This window comes from Sminthopsis crassicaudata, chromosome 1 (genome assembly GCF_048593235.1).
Source record: "Sminthopsis crassicaudata isolate SCR6 chromosome 1, ASM4859323v1, whole genome shotgun sequence".
NCBI classification, from domain to species: Eukaryota; Metazoa; Chordata; class Mammalia; order Dasyuromorphia; family Dasyuridae; genus Sminthopsis; species Sminthopsis crassicaudata.
The window spans coordinates 15,146,674-15,164,737 of NC_133617.1; the positions used below are offsets into that span (position 1 = coordinate 15,146,674).

Sequence of the window (18,064 nt, forward strand, 5' to 3'; positions counted from 1 at the left end):
TTTGGATCAGCTACTAAAATCCTTGGGGGGCTATAGGTAATGTGCCGGATGGAGTGATGTGTCTAGATAAAGGGAAGAAGAGAGTTTGCTGGGAGGGCAGTAAGGAGAGGAAAGATGATGCAGAGGAGGCTCTAACATGGTCTTCACGGGCTGGAGCATTGGGCCAAATCTCGTGGTGACAAAAGGGATGAGCTTAGTGATGCTCTGGTGTTTAAGAAAACCAACTTCACCATTTGTAAGTTCTGGCGGCTTTGGGACGTGGCATGGCAGTCAAAACTCACTAATCTAATTGGGGGAGATATGAGGAAACAGTAGTTACTGGGTAGTGCCATTGTCCTCCAGGCAGACGGCCTCTGGAGTATCCTGTTCGGACCTCAGGAGGGAGTTCTGTGGCAGGGCCACCAAGATGGTGTACGGCCTCGAGTTCATTTTATATGAGGATCATTTCAAAGAATGAGAATGTTTAGTCTGAAAAAGATAAGACTTGACTTGGTAAAACGGGGTGGGAGGAAGCAGGGCGTATGAGAACCGTTTCAGTATTTGAAAGGTTGTCACATGAAAGAGACTTAATTTTGTTTGATCCCAGAGTCCAGATCAACAGGGAGAAGTTGTAAAGTGGCAAGTTTAGGCTCAATGTCAGGAAAACCTTGCCAATCCCCCGAGCTGTCTGAAAGTAAAACAATATTCTTTGAGGGTGAACGGGAAAGCAAAGGCTGATGACTGACATCAGGTGTTGCAGATGGGAGGATGTTTCAGGTGGTGCTGGACACAATAACAGCCAAGGACCCATCTAACTGATGCTCTACGACCGTTTTAATCTGTCCGAGAGGACAGAAGCTGGAGGAAAAGATGTCTTTTTGATAGATACTAAATATGTTTGACAGGGGCCAGGCCCTATATTGGGGAATACGTGAGAGACATTTACAGAGCTGAGGATTTGACCTATTCCGGTAACCCAGGGAAACCTAGAGGCTGCAGAGGAAGATGATTCTCGGAGAGATCTGTAGGAATGTAAAATTACCTATGAGTTTTTCCCTCTTCCCTGGTTGCACCATTTCTGCTGCTTTATACTTAGTAGATTCATAATGCTGTTGAGGGTACCAGGATGTGGGAAGGAAGAATTGGAACTAAAGTCGGCCGGCATTTCTGCCGCTGAGCAGATGTCAGGTTTTGCTATCAGGAATTTGGAAATAAACAGTCTGGGGACCAGTTTTGGATTTCATAATTTCCTGCCTCCCATTCGCCTGAGTAATTGAGAGTTGGCTGTATTTGAACCAGCGTTAGCAAAAATTGGGAATGATTGAGCTCAGGCATGGCGGATGGGGAGCGGATTGTGACTTTACTGGAGAGGGAGCTCCCGGCTGCGGAAATACCCCCTTCCAGGGATGGTTGGCATCTTCTCGGCAGTGTAAGGTTACCTTATATAACCCACCTAAGGTCCTACAACCAGTATGGAACAGAGGGGCCACTTGATCTTTGGCGCCCACACCAGCTAAACCGTGCTGCCATGCTGGATGTAAAGGAATGGATGTAGAAATATATCGGTTAGTTATTTCACCTCAAGTGCTATCATTTAGCATTAATTCATATCAGACACGATGAGCTCCTTTGTCATGAAAATGCTAACTCCCTGGAATGGGGGCTCCCAAGGAGGGTTCAATCTCTATTTTCGGAGGCTTTTCTGAAAGGGATAGATAGTCACCCAGCCAGGATGGCTTAAATTAGTTAACTTTCTAAAGGTTGAAGGGTTTTTTTTCTCCTTCTCACTTGATTTTCTAGTATTGTTATGAGAGTGAACGGCTGAGGCATTTCTTACTATGTGCAAGCGTGCCCCTAAGTGTTAGGGCTGGAGAAGTCAGCGCTTGTTCTCAAGGAGCTTACACTCCAGGCAGCTCCTGACAGGCTGCAGCTGAGCAGGTGGCAAGAGCTCTTTCATGTCATTTCCACTGATGAAAGCGTAAATAACTTTCTGGGGGTGTTGCAGAGACTTTGGGGGCAAGAGCTTTTTGTTCTGGGCCTTCAGTAGCTGTGGCTGCACCCCTGGAGCAGGGCCGGGCTGAGGGCCCCAGGCTGGAGCATGGCTGTTCTCAAGACTCCAGGCTTCAGGCTTCTAGCTTTCCTCTGGTAGGTTCTAAGGGCAGATGATGGTCCCAGTGATGGCGAGCTGCCCATTAACATGGTGCCGCCTGCTCTGTGGCTGGCAATGGGTTGGCATTTGGTGGGTGTAGCTGGCCCTTTCTCCAGGGGAGTTACTTCCCCAGATAATGGCTATGAGGACAGAGCTAGAAAGAATATGGGTAGTCTGGGAGATGCTGCCTCCCCCAGGGTTCCTGTTCCTACCTTTCTGTTGGCAGCACTTGTCAACAGTTGCTCCTGGGGTGGTGGGTTGAGCTCCTTCTCTAAAATGATTTCTTCCCTCAGTGATGGCTAGAGGGCATGGGTGGTTTGTGGCTCTTAGGCTCATGGTACTGGACCCAGGTGGTCTGGGAGGCTAGGTGATCACAAATTGTGTTTTTTTTTATTTTTTCCTCTGGGGCTGGGGTTAAGTGACTTGCCCAGGGTCACACATCTAGGAAGTGTTAAGTCTCTGAGATCAGATTTGAACTCAGGTCCTTCTGAATTCAAGGCTGGTGCTCTATCCACTGCGCCCCCTAGCTGCCCCACAAATTGTGTTTTTTAAAAGGAGCCAGGTAGCAGCTCTCTACTATGTCATTTTGGGATTATTTAACCACAAGTACTAAGAGCAGGTAATGTGCCAGCTTTGGAGGTTCCGGATTAGGGAATAGTCTTGTATCTCTATAGATTTCCTTTTAAAGTAAAATACTTCTGTCCTGACTACTGATTTTTACGGAGAAAAACTGGGCATGTGTAGAGTCTTGTTGGCTTTAGTTAGGAATAAGCTCCAGGAAAGGGTCTGAACTTGTAAGAATCCTGTCTCCTTTCAACGTCTGTGTGTGTGTTCTGAAGCAGAGTAGTCTAACTTGATCATGATGTGGGCTTCTTTTTCTCCATGGAGAAATTAACTTTTTAATTTATTTCTTTAAAAATCATTTATATATTTTTTGTTCTGTTTTGCTTTTAAATTCTTTATAGGATGAAGAAATGAAACGCAAATTCCATATTCTGCTTATGGAGGAAACGAAATCATTGAATCTACCTTTGAACCCAGCCCCGGTATGATATTTTGTTAAAGAAATGACTGAGTTTGGGGCAGCTAGGTGGTGCAGTGGATAGAGTACCAGCCTTGGAGTCAGAAGGACCTGAGTTCAAATCTGGTCTCAGACACTTAACACTCCCTAACTGTGTGACCCTGGGCAAGTCACTTAACTCCAATTGCCTTAAAAAAGAAAAAAAGAAATGAATGAGTTTGAAGAGCTAGTGGTGTACTGAAGAGGTATTTATACAACATTTATTTATTGGTTTAAAAATGACCTTTAAAATCAGCATTAAGAGAATTTTTTTTCTCCCATCAAGGTAAGACATAATTCTTTCTAAAATTTGAAATTCACATTCCGCCAATTTAGTCTTAGCATCAGCCATGGAGAAAGTTCTGTTCCTGGGCTTGAGGGGAGATGCAGAGGTGACAGAGCTCCTTATCTCAAAGAATTTAGACTCTTAATAGAGGAAAAGAATACAAGTCACAATAAGACACAAAAGAAACAAATCTACGTGGTACGGAGAGATTGCTGAGGAGAATTCCAGGAAGGGAACTGATCGATTGCCCTTTGATGGTCCTTGATCCTTTTCAGAGGATTTTGTTGTCAGAAGCCTCCTCCATTGGGGGCTTGTGAAGGAGGCGTTTGCAGCACCATTAGCCGCCCTTGGGACGCCAGGGCTTGTTCCTAGCAGTGGAGTTGTCGTCAGCCAATTGATTAGTGAAAACGTTGCCCGGAAAGTGCTTCGTGATCACCATTCACTGACACAGCACTTTTTAGAACGGCTGATGACTTTCTCTACCAGGGCGAGGGAGGCAAAGAGCATGCTGACTTTGCCTGTGGATGCTGCCCTTCTAGTGACTCCTTCTGTATAGGGAGGGCAAGACCTCAATGGCCTTCGACCACTGAGTCTTGTCATTTTACACAAGAGAAAAGAGAGTTCATCTTCCGTGTTTACAGAGGAGGGACTGGAAACGGCTCTGTCCAGTTTAGAGAGGAGGGGCGGAGAATTAGGACTGGGAACTGCGCTGTCCAGTTTAGAGAGGAAGGACCAAGAATTAGGATAGGGAACTGTTCTGTCCAGTTTACAGAGGAGGGACCGAGAATTAGGATAGGGAACTGTTCTGTCCAGTTTAGAGAGGAAGGACCAAGAATTAGGATAGGGAACTGTTCTGTCCAGTTTAGAGAGGAGAGAACTAAGAATTAGAATAGGGAACTGTTCTGTCCAGTTTAGAGAGGAAGGACCAAGAATTAGGATAGGGAACTGTTCTGTCCAGTTTACAGAGGAGAGAACTAAGAATTAGAATAGGGAACTGTTCTGTCCAGTTTAGAGAGGAAGGACCAAGAATTAGGATAGGGAACTGTTCTGTCCAGTTTACAGAGGAGGGGCTGAGAATTAGGATAGGGAACTGTTCTGTCCAGTTTAGAAAGGAGGGACTGAGAATTAGAATAGGGAACTGTTCTGTCCAGTTTAGAAAGGAGGGACTGAGAATTAGAATAGGGAACTGTTCTGTCCAGTTTAGTGAAGAGGGACCGAGAATTAGGATAGGGAACTGTTCTGTCCAGTTTAGAGAGGAGGGGCTGAGAATTAGGACTGGGAACTGTTCTGTCCAGTTTAGAAAGGAGGGACTGAGAATTAGAATAGGGAACTGTTCTGTCCAGTTTAGTGAAGAGGGACCGAGAATTAGGATAGGGAACTGTTCTGTCCAGTTTACAGAGGAGGGGCTGAGAATTAGGACTGGGAACTTCTCTGTCCTGTTTAGAGAGGAGGGACCGAGAATTAAGACTGGGAATTGTCCTGTCCAGTCGTACAAATGGTAATTGTTAGAGAGATTTGAACTCGTTCCTCTGAGCCTAGAGAGACTGTACCTTCACCATAGCAGCACAGTTGTAACATGTTTTTGTATCCATCAGATGTTTTAAGACCAACTTTTTTTCTCAATAGTATTTTATTTTTCCAAATACACATAAAGACAGTTTTCAACATTCATTTTTATAAGATACTGTGTCCCAAATTTTTCTCCCTCCTCCTTCCTTTGCCTCTTCTCTCCCCAAGGCAGCAAGCAATCTGATACATTATAGGCCTTTTGAATATATTTGTCATGTTGTATAAGAAAAATCAGAATAAAAGGGAGAAAACCATGAGAAAGAAAAAGCAAACAAATAAATAAACAACAACAAACAGTGAAAATACTACGCTTTAATGTGGATGCCATTTTCCATCCCAAGTCTTTTGGAATTGTAGTAAGACAAACTTTTTTGCCAAAAGGTGTTTGTTTGTTTTTTTTCTCTAGCTTTCCACAAGCAGGAAGCGTCCCCATGAAGGGGAAGAAGAGGATGAAGCTAGCTCTTCCAAACATTACCTAGCCTCTAGCTAGGAGCAGACAGCACTATGAAAGGAAAAAAGTGACTTTCATCACTTGCCTTTGGTTACTCATTTGGGGATAATTTTCTATTTTTTATAAAAAGAGTTTTTTAAAAAATGGAAAAATTGTTTAACAATCACTGATGTACAAATAAAAATTAATATAATCATGGTTTTGTATTTGGTCATATATATAATATTAGATATAATCCATTATGCATCTAAAACTGGGGGGGACCTTGGAGGTCTTCCAGACCAAGCCCCTCATTTTATAGATGAACATACAATTCTAAAGGAAGCAGGGGGTGGGCACTGAGTCACAGAGCCTGGGTCCACACCCCACCGCTTCCTCTCTGTGGACTTGGACAAGGCACTTGGCCTCCTAGCCTCAGTTTCCTTCTCTGTAAAAGGAGGGATTGACCTGGGCAGTCTCTGAGATGCCCTCCTGCTCTACAACTACTTATGCTCCCCAACTCCCTCTGTATAAATAATAGCACTTTAACAGAAAAACGCTGTGCCTGGTCCCACAACAGCCCTCTGGGGATAAGTATTCCAAGGATTATCTTCATTTTACAGAAGATAAGAAATCTAGAAGAGATTGGGAGCCCGTGTGACACATGACAGTGCCGGCCTGGGACCCAAGTCAGAGTCTTTTCTCCTTCGCTTGGCAAAAGCCATCTCTTCTGCTCAGAATCAAGGGAAAGGTGAAGAGATTCTGGAACGTCTCCAAGATTCGCTGAAGGAGATTCCTTGGCGGCAGCTGCTTATGCCCACCTGTTGTGCGCTGCCATGCCCCCGAGGGTTCCCCAGAGGAATCCACCCCACAGGGTGAAGGCTGCTGCCCATTGTGAGGGGGCTCAGGGAGCCCACCTGCCCACTGCTCTTCCTTGCCCTTGCCACGTGACCAGCTCCTCCTTGGTTCTTATGCAACACTCCTTGCTGATAGCATTGGCCTTCCAGCAAGATTCTAGGTTGCAGCCTACTCCCTCCTATCATGGGCCTCCCCGTTGCTCCCTGGAAGAGAGTCACTTTTCATTTCTTCAGGGACTTTGATTTCTTCACACAGAGCTTTTTATTTTCAAAACATATACACACACCAGCCCTGGAATCATAAGAACCTGAGTTCAAATCTGATCTCAGACACTTAACACTTCCTAGCTGTGTGACCATATGCATGGGTAAGTTTTCAGCACTGACCCTTATAAAACCTTGTGTTCCACATTTTCCCCTCCTTCTCCCCACTCCCCAGATGGCAAGTAATTCAATATATGTTAGGCATGTTAAATTCAATATAGGCATACCTATTTATGCAATTATCGTGCTGCACAAGAAAAATCAGATCAAAAAGGGAAAAAAATGAGAAAGAAACTAAAACAGTCAAACAACAACAGAAAAATGAAAATGCCATGTTGTGATCCAGACTCATTTCCCATAGTCTCTCTGGGTGCAGATGCTCTCTCCATCACAAGGCCATTGGAACTGGCCTGGATCACCTCATTTGTTAGAAAGAGCCAAATCCATCAGAATTGATCATCCTATGATCTGGTTAGGCTTTTTTTTTTTTTTTTTTTTTTTTTTTTTTGCTGAGGCAATTGGGGTTAAGTGACTTGCCCAGGGTCACACAGTAGGAAGTGCTAAGTGTCTGAGGCCAGATTTGAACTCAGGTCCTCCTGACTTCAGGGCTGGTGCGCTATCCAGCTGCCCCTGGTTAGGCAGTTTGCTGACAGAATTCCAGCCTTTCGGTTTTCCAACTCATTGTCCACTTCTGCTGCCTCTCAGAAGCCTGTGTGCATGCATACGTGTATATGTGTGAATATCTGCATATTGCACGCACACACTGTTGAACAAGCTCCAAAGCGAGCAGCAGAAATCCTTGGTCGTCCATCCAAAACAGGAGTTTTTCATCCTCTTGATCTCGTGTGGATGATTAGGCTCAGCTCCTTTGAGTGATTACAGATCTCTTCCAGGGGGCTCTCTAAGGTTCCATGCCTTGAAACCATCAGCCCAATGTCATTTGCACGCAGGAGCCACTGGAGGACCTCTCCATCTCCCTCCTGGACTCAGACCCTGGCCTGGATTCCCTCCCTCATCACTGGGGTGAATTCATCGCCTTGTAAGCCTACGTCTCCCTGCCTTGTGCTTTGCTGACTGGGTAACTGGCAGGATAGCTGTGGCTGAGGGAGAGGAAGCGGACACCAAGCATGGGAGGATTTCCCCAGCAGAATGGGCGGATGAGGGCACTTTGTGCCAGGGACCATTAGGGTGGGCGTTGGGGGGCACTTAAAGCTTGGTCTCGTTTCCTTATTTCCATCATCTGTAACATGAGCAGAAGGAAACGGCAAACCACTCCAAGTATCCTTGCCAAGAAAACCCCAGCAGCATCACAGTCGGACACAGCCTAACTGCTGTCCTAGACGTGGAAGACGTCAAAGTCATCCTCTGCATCCTGGGGCCTTGCCAGCCTCCCAGACTTCTCTTTTGCCACCAGACTCCCATGACTGGACGAGAATCAGGCCGACAACTTCGGGCGATTCTGCCTTTCTTAAATCCAGTTCACGTGCAGGCCAAGACGTGGCCCTGGGACTTGATCATTCGTCTTCTAGACAGAGGACAGACAAATGCTTCATCTAGGAATCTTGAAGGACCCAACATGGATCGAAGACATTGTTGTGAATGAGTTGTGGCTTTGTTCTAAGTCAAATACTGTTTCATGATCAACAGATGGACACAATGGGACTTCATTCTCTAAATCCATCAGTTACGACACGGTAAAGATGTGGTCCTTTATTGAATGTCCCTTGTGAAAAGCTGTTTGCCTACTAATTCCACTCTGAGGACACTTGCTTAGTGTATGAATGACCTCACTCCAGTTTCACACCAAGATGGTCATCTAACACTTGAGAAAACACCCACAAGGCTTCACTGGGGAATTCTGAAACCTTTTTATGTGATCATCATCTCTTATTCCCTCTTTCCCTCTGCCTCATGCTTTCTAACATTGTTTTCTTCCTCAGTGGGACCTTCAGTTCTTCCACTAGTTCTTTTCCAGGCAATGGTGACACCATTCTCCCTTCCTCATCTTGGCTTCTTGGTTAATAAATTTAACTCTCCCTTCTCTTTCCTCGAGTCCCTTTTCCCTCGTTATCCTATTGCTAAATCATGCCTTGCCAACCTTGCTGCCTTTGTTCTCATCCATTGGTCTAGCAGCCCAAATCTGGAGGAAATCCTGAGGCCCTGCTGGCTGGGCCCACTACGAGTTTATGGTACAGATAATCTCAACTGAGTCATCACTGGAGCAAGACAGTCTTTTTCTGTTGCTGTAACTGAGTCACAATCCCACTTAACCACAATGGTTATTCCAGGCCGTTTCATCCCTCCTTAAACCTCTCATGGCTCGCTCTCCCTACTCTCTCAGCTGAAAGTCTTGTTTCCTAATGCCTTGCAACAATTGAGGTCATTTACTGAGAGCTTCTTCCCTGTTCATCTCAATACCCAGCTACCTTCTCTAAGAGGTTACCCTTCTTGCTAAGGGAACCCTTCCCCCCCCCCAGGCAATTGGGGTTAAGTGATTTGCCCAGGGTCACACAGCCAGGAAGTGTTAAGTGTCTCAGGTTAGATTTGAACTCAGGTCCTTTGACTTCAGGGCTGGTGCGCTATCCACTGCCCCACCTAGCTGCCCCCTTACTCTTAATCCCATGCCATCCCATCCTCTCCCAGAGAAGAGCTTGGTGCCTCTCACCTTTGCCCTTTCACCCATTTTTGATCTTCTGTCTCCCCATCCCTAAAAGTCCTCTATTTGATTGGACTGTCCATCCCTGTTGGTACCATCCTTGATCTCTCTCCTCTTGCTTTACTCTCCCCATCTCTTGCTAAGTCCTCTGCATTCTGACTTCCACTCATCATTCATCTGAAGTTTCCCTTTCCAAAAGGATCCCTTAATTGCTCACATCTAATGACCTTCCCTCATCCTCCTTGACCTTGCTTTGACAATGATGACTTTCTCCCATTGGATATTCTTTTCTCTCGAGTTTTCATAATGCCAATTCCATCTGACTCTGACCTGGATCCTCTTCTCCACACAAGGTGGCTTGGTGCTTTCATCAGCTCCCATAGTTTGATTGCTTCTTTCTATGCAGATGCTTCTCAGACCTAATGATCCAACACTAAGCTCTCTCCCATCCTGCAGTCTCAAATCCCTAACTGCTTCTTGGTCATCTCAAATGGGACGTAATGTAGACATCTCGACGTGTCTAAACTAGAATTCATTTTTTCTCTAAAGCCCCCACCCCAGTTTTCCCAAATTTTCTGCTGCTGTCAAGGATACCACTAGGCTCACACCTACTCCACATCTCCAGTCTGTGGCCAAGTCTTTTTATTATTATCTTTATAACATTTGTTGTATATACTCCTTTCAGGTGATAAATCACTGTGCTTGAAGTCAAGAAGACTTGAATTCAGATTCAGTTCCAAACACTTTTTTCTTTCTTTCTTTTTTTTTTTTTTTTTTTTCTGGTTATACATGTATATTAGCCTTTTAAATACACATTACTTTATGGATCATGTTGGGAGAGAAAAATCAGAACAAAAGGGAAAAACCATAGGAAAAAAAAATTGAAAAAAGAAATGAACGTAGCATGTGTTGATTTATCATTCAGTCTCCATAATTCTTTTTCTGGATGCAGATGGCATTTTCTGTCCAAAGTCGATTGGGATTGCTTCAGATCACTGAACCACTGAGAAGAACCAAGCCTTTCATAGTTGATCACTGCACAATCTTGCTGTTTTTATGTACACCGTATTCCTGGTTCTGCTTGTTTCGCTCAGGATCAGGTCATGTAAATTTTCCCTGGCCTTTCTAAAATCAGCCTGCTTATCACTTTTTATAGAACAGTAATATTCCATTACCTTCGTATACCATAACTTGTTCAGCCATTCCCCAATGGATGGGCATCCACTCGGTTTCCAGTTTCTTGTCTCTACACAAAGGACTGCCACAAACACTTCTGCACATGTGGATCCTTTTCCCTCCTTTATGATCCCTTTAGGATACAAGCCAGTAAAGACACTGTATCTGGATCAAAGGGATGCAGTTTTACAATCCTTTGGGTGGAGTTCTAGATCGCTCTCTAGAATGCAGGAGCTGGTTTCTTAAAGATCAGAAGTGGTTCAAAGGCAATATTTGGAGACCCAACAGTTGATAGCAATAACATTAGTTTGGGTACAGTCAGTTGAAAGATCTTATTTTTGAAGCTTTAATTTTCAGTGGTGAGATTTTGGCTCTTAGAAATACAAGTCAAATCTCATTGCAGCAAAAATCCATCAACTTTGTTAATTGCCATGATCAGGATGCTGGGGAATGCAAACAAAAATGAGATTCTTCCTATCCTTTTTTTTTTTTTTTTTAAATATTGGTGATTTACTCTAAGATTCTGAATTAATGTATTTTCTTTCTTTCTTTCTTTTTTTTTCCCCTGAGGCTGGGGTTAAATGACTTGCCCAGGGTCACACAGCTAGGAAGTGTTAAGTGTCTGAGAGCAGATTTGAACTCGGGTCCTCCTGAATTCAGGGCTGGTGCTCTATCCACTGCACCACCTAGCTGCCCCGATTCTTCCTATCCTTAAGGAACTAATTGGGAAAGGTTTTCAGTAGCTTATTTTAAGCAATTTTATGTCATTTAAATTTAATACTCGAATATTTGTATGGTTCCTTCCAAATAATGAGATCTCATCTGTAAATTCTATAGAAGATCATCAGATTTGGCTTTTTTGAAATTAGGGGTGGGTCAGGAGGCAACTAGTTAAACTGAGGCACCTGGAAGGATGGAAAAAGCTTTCCTGAAGAGCCAGAAGGTCTAGGTGACTGAACAATTTACTTTACCTTTTTTTAGGTGGTTGGATTAAATGTCTTTATGGTAGCCCTAAAATCCCATGATTCTCTGTGTGTCAATTAGAAGGATGGTTTAGAACAGGTTTTATAAACATAGAACCACATATCAATTATTCATTTAAAGCCTTTCATCATTCTTTCCCCATTACCTGTAGGTTCAAGTTCAGACACACACCTAGCATCAAGGCATTCCATAATTTGCACCCGACCTACGACTCTGATTTTATCCCAGTTATTCGCCTTCCTAGACCAAGCCGATCTCTTCCTTGTCCCTTGACCACATCTTGTCTCTGCCTTTTTCTGTCTCCTATTTCCTCTTTGCTGTTCATTCTCTCTCCTCTTCTCTCCTCTTCCCCACATTGCTTTTCCTTTTCTCCAATCCATTCAGCACAAATCTTTCTTCCCCTTATGCACCCTTCCTAACAAGCCTCTCCACCTCATTAGCTTATTTCTTCTCTGAAATTACAGAATTTGGAGACGGAAAAGACTTCAGAGATCAACTAATTCCTTAAGTTTCCCTTAACCCCCATTGCCTCAGCCAGAAAAGAATAAGTTTAGGTTCTTTCATTGGCCACCTAAGATAACCTTTATTATCGTGGTTTTTTAAGACAAGGCTCTTGAGCCAGGGGTGGTGGCCCACACCTGTAATCTGCCCCTGGGGAGCATCCGAGTTCTGAATCTAAAGCCAAGAGGATGGCCTTCCGAGTTAAGACCCTTGGGTGCTGTGGGAGAGGCGCGGCTGCCGGCCTGCGATGAAGTGGAGAAGGTCCGTGTTTCCAGCACTGGCTGCTGGGCTCACCTGGCCTGGGGCAGACTGTCCAACAAAAGGCAAGAACTTTGGGGAGATGGTTGTGCCTTACTGGGCCAGGGCGGGGGTGACTAAGTGACAGGGGAATGAGGTGAACCTGATTTCTCCCACTCCAAAGCTTGGCCTCTTTCCCTTTGTCCTACGTTCCTTTTCTTTCCTCATCTGCTAATACAACTGTTGGGTGAGAGTAATCAAACTCAAGGAGAAGGAAGCCCTGCCAGCCACAGACTAACTCAGAAAACCACAAATTAGCGTTCTCTTGTACTGTATCTTCATTTTGTTAAACATTTCCCAATTACGGGTTTTACCTGGTATAGGTAGCGCCGGGGAGTTGTGCAGGCTGCTCGAAGCCTCCTGCAGGCTTTGGCAGCTCGGGATTAGATGATCCGCCATCTCCCATTCTGGACTTTAACATCTGAAAGATTCCATGTGTAATAGTTAAGAGTTAGTGTTGAAGTGACATTTATAATATAGTACTTACTATGTTTCAGCCCGTGTTGTTAAATTCTTTATCACTATTAGATAATTTGTTTTACTTTATTTAATATTTTTCTCCAGTTACATTCAAAACAAAATGTTTTTACCATTTTGGAGTTCTAGGGTCTCTCATCCCCACCCACAATTAAGAAACCACTTGTGAAGTCGGTACCTAATTTGATTCTCATTTACAACCCTGGGAGTTAAGTGCTGCTATTCTCATTGTACAGATGAGAAATAGAGCCAGATAGGTTAAGTGCTCTCCCCAGGTTCACAAGGCTAGACTTGTCTGAAGCAGGATTTGAATTCAGGCTTCCTAGCTCTAGGCCTGCCAGTCTGTCCTGTCTCTAATGCTTAAGTCTCAGGTTCTTCCCCTCCCCCTCCCCTGCCCCCCACCCAAATAAATACAGCAAAAGCCGAATACCATCAACAGCATACTAATGTATGACCCTGGGCAAGTCACTTAACTGTAAATACCTTGCCAAAAGAGAGTTAGAAGGGAGACAGACAGACAGAGACAGAGAGGGAAAGAAGGAGGGAGAAAGAGAAACAGACTGAAAGGGAGAGAAACAGGCCGGGGCAGACAGGAAGAGATGGGCAGAGAGAGACAGACAAAGAGGAAGAGAAAGTCAAAGGGAAAAAAAGAAACGGAGAGAAACAAGACGAGGGAGGGAGGGGCAGAGAAATGGAGAGAGGGAAAGACAGAGAAATAGACGGGGAGAGAGAGGAGGAAGAGACAGACAAACAGAAGAAGAGAGGCAGAGGGAAAGACAAAAAGACAAGCAGATAATGGAGAGAAAGAGAGAAGGGCAGAGGCAGGAAGAGAGAGGGAGAGAGACAAAGAGAAGGAAGGAGAGAGAGAGACAGAGGGAGGGGCAGAGAGAGAAACTGAAGGGGGAGGAGAGAGAGAGAGAAAGAGAGAGAGAGAGAGAGAGAGAGAGAGAGAGAGAGAGAGAGAGAGAGAGAGAGAGAGAGAGAGAGAGAGAAAGAGAGAGAGAAACACAAAGAGAAAGAGAGAGAGAGAGAAACACAAAGAGAAAGAGAGAGAGAGAGAGAGAGAGAGAGAGAGAGAGAGAGAGAGAGAGAGAGAGAGAGAGAGAGAGAGAGAGAGAGAGAGAGAGAGAGAGAGAGAGAGAGAAACAGAGAGAGAAACACAAAGAGAAAGAGAGCGAGCGAGCCCAAGGCAGGCATGAGGAGGAGAGAAAGCCAGCCAGGGAAAATGCTTGGAGGCTGGAGATGGAGGGCCTTGCGTGGGGAGCTACCACAGGGCCCAGTGCATGCTGGGTGTGCTTGTATGTGTGAGTGTAAAAAGGTGGCACGTGGTGAAGGGGGCTGGAAGCAGCCGGGGACTCTGGAGACTCGCCATCTAGAGCAGGTGTTCTTAGCTTGGGACCCATGAATTTAAAGAAGTCTGGGTAATTATTCCGCTGGCATTCTCTTCCTTTATACACACATCCGGGCATTTTAATGCTGACATTTAAGAACTTGACTGAGAAGCCTTTCTCAGGGTGGGAGAAGTCCGTGTCACAGAACAGGTCGGTGACCTTTGGCCTATGGGGAATCCCTCTGAGCTGTACTTTGGGGTGCACTTCCTCCTGAAAGTGGGGCCCCCTTTGGTCAGCAGATGCTTCACCTTCTGTGCCTTACTTGGTACAAAGAGTCAGCAGGGATTTGGTAAGTGCATGAGAACCCCTTGGGGGAGGAGCCCCCCGTATGTGTTCCTGGTCCCGGCATCTCCCGGTCCCACCTGAGCTTTCCTGGCTCACAGAGCTCACTGCTGGTTCGTAATGAGTTTGTTGCCCACTAGGACCTTGGGATCTTCTTCAGCCAAACTGCTGTCTCTGTGTCTGGGGCTTTGCACGGTGAGGTTGGGGGGACCTCACTTATATTTATGGCCCTTTGGTCCGAGCTGCCGCTCGTCCCGCTTGCTCTTGGACCTCGGCTCTCCGTCCCGCTTAGGTCTGTGACTGATCATGGGGGGTCCAGAGCCCAGGGCCTAGATCCGAGAGCTGCGCGGACCCGTTGGGAGCCCCCCTGCCCTCTCCTTCCGGGCCCTCTCCGTCCCTCTTGTCCGCAGGAATCTTGCTCCTCCGGGCCACCAGCGGAGCGCGGAGCCGCTCTCTCAGCGCCCCCCCCCCTGACCCCCCCCCGCAGGACAGGCCAAGTAGCACTTAAGACTCCTTGGAGCTGTAGACCCCAGGAACCCACTGGGGACCTCCGCTCTGGAGGGAATTGTCCCGAATGCCGCACGAGTCGCCGGTGGAAGAGAGCCGCTCCCCTGACCGCGGCCCACGCTGGGCTCCTCCCCACCCGCGGAGCTTTGGGTGGGGAGCCAGGCCCCAGCTGGGGGGGCCCCCACAGCGCTCGGGCTGGGCAGGACCTTGGAAACCCTCCCTCGAGGGGTGATTTTATGCTTCCCGCTTCCTGAACATTCTCCCGCACAGACGTAAGGCAGGAGCCGCGGGTTCACTGCTCGCTGGCTGCGTGGCTCGGGGTCACCGTGCCTCAGTTTCCCCAGGACGCACAGCACTCGAGTCCAGATTCTGCCCTGCTCTGGGAGGACCCCCTTAGTAAAGAGATGAATTGATTACGACCCGTTAGAGATGGGGAGGGGGGAGGGGCCCTCTCTTGGGAGGACTGACGCGCTCTCCTCCGCCTGGGCGGTCGAAGCCCCTTCAGCCCGGCCTGTCTCCCTCCGCAGTCCCCAGAGGATTCAGTCGTCCCCCAGATCTTGTTTCTGCAGTTCCAGGGGCTGACCCCGCCCCCATCCTGGTGCAGCCCCTCACCCCCCTCCTGCACGAGGGCAGCAGCTGCTGGGGGGGCGGGGAGACCCGCCTGCCTCAGGTACTCAGCTCTGTGTATATCCCCCCTCCCCCAATAAACTTCAGCAGCTCCTCCGGCCTCCAGGAACGAACTAAACGCCCGTCTGACATTGATTGACAGTCCTTCATAACGCAGTCTTCCCCTCGCGGATCACCGACCGGCTGCCCCATCTCCTGCCTTTGTCCCTCCCCCTCGGGCTCTCGTCCTCTCCGGCCTGGGAAGCCGTCCTTCCCACCTCCTTTCGGCCGTCCGGCTCAGGGCTTTGGACGCCGGGCGGCCTCAGTTTCTTAGTCTATCAAATGGGAGGGCGGTTTTGGACTCTCCGGCCCTCTCAGCTGGAGCCTCGAGGCTGCCTCGGTTTCCCTTTCTGTAGCGAGCAGCCTCTCGCCACCCCGGCCGGGCGGCTCCTTCCCCTCTCCGGGTCCTGCCCGGCCCGGCCACCGTGGGGTGTAGCCGCGGTCCTCTTAGCACTGAGGGCGGGGCCGGGGGTAGGGGAGGGAGGGGTGCGAAGGGGAGGGGCTCCAAGGAGGGAGGGGGGCCTGGGGGAGGAGCGCCAGAAGGAGCTGGAGCTCCAGTTGGGGCGGGGGGAGAGAGGGGGAGCGCCAGAAGGGGCAGGGGGCGGAGGCCCATAGGAGGAGCGTCAGGAAGGGGCGGAGCTCCAGCTGGACCGGGGGGCAGGGGAACGAGCGGGGTGGGGGGGTGTAGAGGGGAAAGAACTGAGGTGGGCGGGGCTCGGCCCCGCGGCGGGAGGGGCGCCGCCCTCGGGAACAGCGGGCTGGCTCGCGCCGGACCGGGCCGGGCCGGGGGCGGGGGGAGGGGGCGGTCCGCGGAACAGCGGGAACATGGCGCGCGGGACTCTCTAGGCTGGGCGGCCGCGGGACCGTTATCTCGAGGCCGGCGGGCGAGAGGGCGCGGGCGCGAGGCGCGGGCACGAGGCGCGGGCCCCGGAGAGCGCGGGCGCGGGGACCATGGAGCCGCCGTCGCCGCCGGCCGCCCCCCCGGGCCGGGGCCGCAAGAAGCGGGAGCCCGAACCGCCCCCGGTAAGTTAGCGGAGCCGCCGCCGCTGCGGGCACTTTCTTTGTGGAAACTCCAGCGCGGGCCGGGCCGGGCCGGGGAGGGGGTGGGGCCCGGCCCGGGGGGTCTCGGCTCGCGCAGGGGCCGCCCCGGCGGGGGGGTGGCGGTCGGAGGGAGGCGGCCACCTGCGGGCGCCGCGTCCGGGGGTCCCGCTGCAAAGTGCCGGTGGTGCGAGACGTGGGGGCTCCGGCGCGCTGTGCGAGCCCCCTCTGGAAGGAGTGAGAGGGGCGCACAGGAGGAGGGGGCTGCGTGAGCCCCGTCCGGGAAGTGAGAGGCGGGGTGCACGGGATGGAGCCCTCCGGGTCCCCCCTCTGGAGTGAGGGTCATGCGGGAGGGTCCGGAGCGGGCGGGGTGAGAGGGAAAGAGGGAGAGGGGGTGCACGGAGTGGGGGTCATAGGGGAGGGGGTCCGGAGTGCGCGGTGTGAGGCCCCCTCTGGAAGAGTGAGAGGGGCTAACGGACAAGGGCTCCGGAGTGTCCCCTCTGCGAGACAAGAGGGGGACACAGGACGGGGCCCAGGGTGTGCTCCGGGCGCCCGCTTTGTAAAAGGTGAGGGTCTCAGGGACCGGGGCTTCCGGCTCCCCCAGCGCCGGGTCCAAGTCCGCCGCTTCCCGGCTGTGAAGTGGGAGGGCGCCGGGCTCCAGCGCTCCCCGAGCAAAGTTCCGAGTTCTCTCTGCAAAGTTTGAGGAGCCGGGCCGGGCCGGCTCTATCGTTCTGGGTCCTTTGTTCCTTCGGTCCGGTACCTCTTCCCCGGCCAGGCAAAGCCGGAGAGCTTCAGGGGAGAAGGGGTCCAGGTCCTGTCTGTAACCGAGCCCGGGCACCTCAGCGCCCTGGGCCCCCAGGGAACTTTTCCGTGTCGGGAGCCGCCGGGAAGGAGCCGCTGCATCTGCCGGAGAGGAAGCCCCTCCTCAGGCCCGGACTCGGGGACAGCCGAACGGCCGCAGAAAGCAGGAGAGGGGCGCCCCGCCGGAGCCAGCCGCCTTCCCGGCTCAGATCGGCCAGCCGCTCTGAGTGACACTTCCCTCCTCCAGGGGGGATGACGTCTTCCAGCTTGAGGGGCTGGGGGCTTCTCCAGTCCGCTTCCCCATCGAAAGTGAAGTGCTGTGACATCTCCACTCCCACCACTCCTTCCCTCCCTCTCTCCCTCCCTCCCTCCCTCCCTTCTTTCCTTCCTTCCTTCCTCCCTTCCTTCCTCCCTTCCTCCCTTCCTCCCTCCCTCCCTCCCTCTCTTCCTCTCTTCCTTCCCCTCCCTCCCTCCCTCCCTTCCTTCCTTCCTTCCTTCCTTCTTTCCTTCCTTCCTTCCTTCCTTCCTTCCTTCCTTCCTTCCTTCCTTCCTTCCTTCCTTCCTTCCTTCCTTCCTTCCTTCCTTCCTTCCTTCCTTCCTTCCTTCCTTCCTTCCTTCCTTCCTTCCTTCCTTCCTTCCTTCCTTCCTTCCTTCCTTCCTTCCCTCCCTCCCTCCCTCCCTCCCTCCCTCCCTT

General features: G+C 49.6%; 2 protein-coding genes across 4 annotated transcripts in view; both read left to right on the plus strand.

The window, feature by feature from the left end:
- Positions 1-5,690, plus strand: part of CHEK2 (checkpoint kinase 2) — a 42,824-nt gene extending 37,134 nt beyond the window's left edge. For both annotated transcript variants that reach the window (XM_074295012.1, XM_074295023.1), the window contains 2 exons: positions 3,094-3,174; positions 5,450-5,690. In XM_074295012.1, coding sequence (XP_074151113.1) covers positions 3,094-3,174; positions 5,450-5,533 — 165 coding nt within the window. In that variant the 3' untranslated portion in view covers positions 5,534-5,690. The remainder of the gene's footprint in view (positions 1-3,093; positions 3,175-5,449) is intronic.
- Positions 5,691-16,376: 10,686 nt separating this feature from the next.
- Positions 16,377-18,064, plus strand: part of TTC28 (tetratricopeptide repeat domain 28) — a 554,617-nt gene continuing 552,929 nt past the window's right edge. For both annotated transcript variants that reach the window (XM_074295047.1, XM_074295055.1), the window contains exon 1: positions 16,377-16,554. In XM_074295047.1, coding sequence (XP_074151148.1) covers positions 16,483-16,554 — 72 coding nt within the window. In that variant the 5' untranslated portion in view covers positions 16,377-16,482. The remainder of the gene's footprint in view (positions 16,555-18,064) is intronic.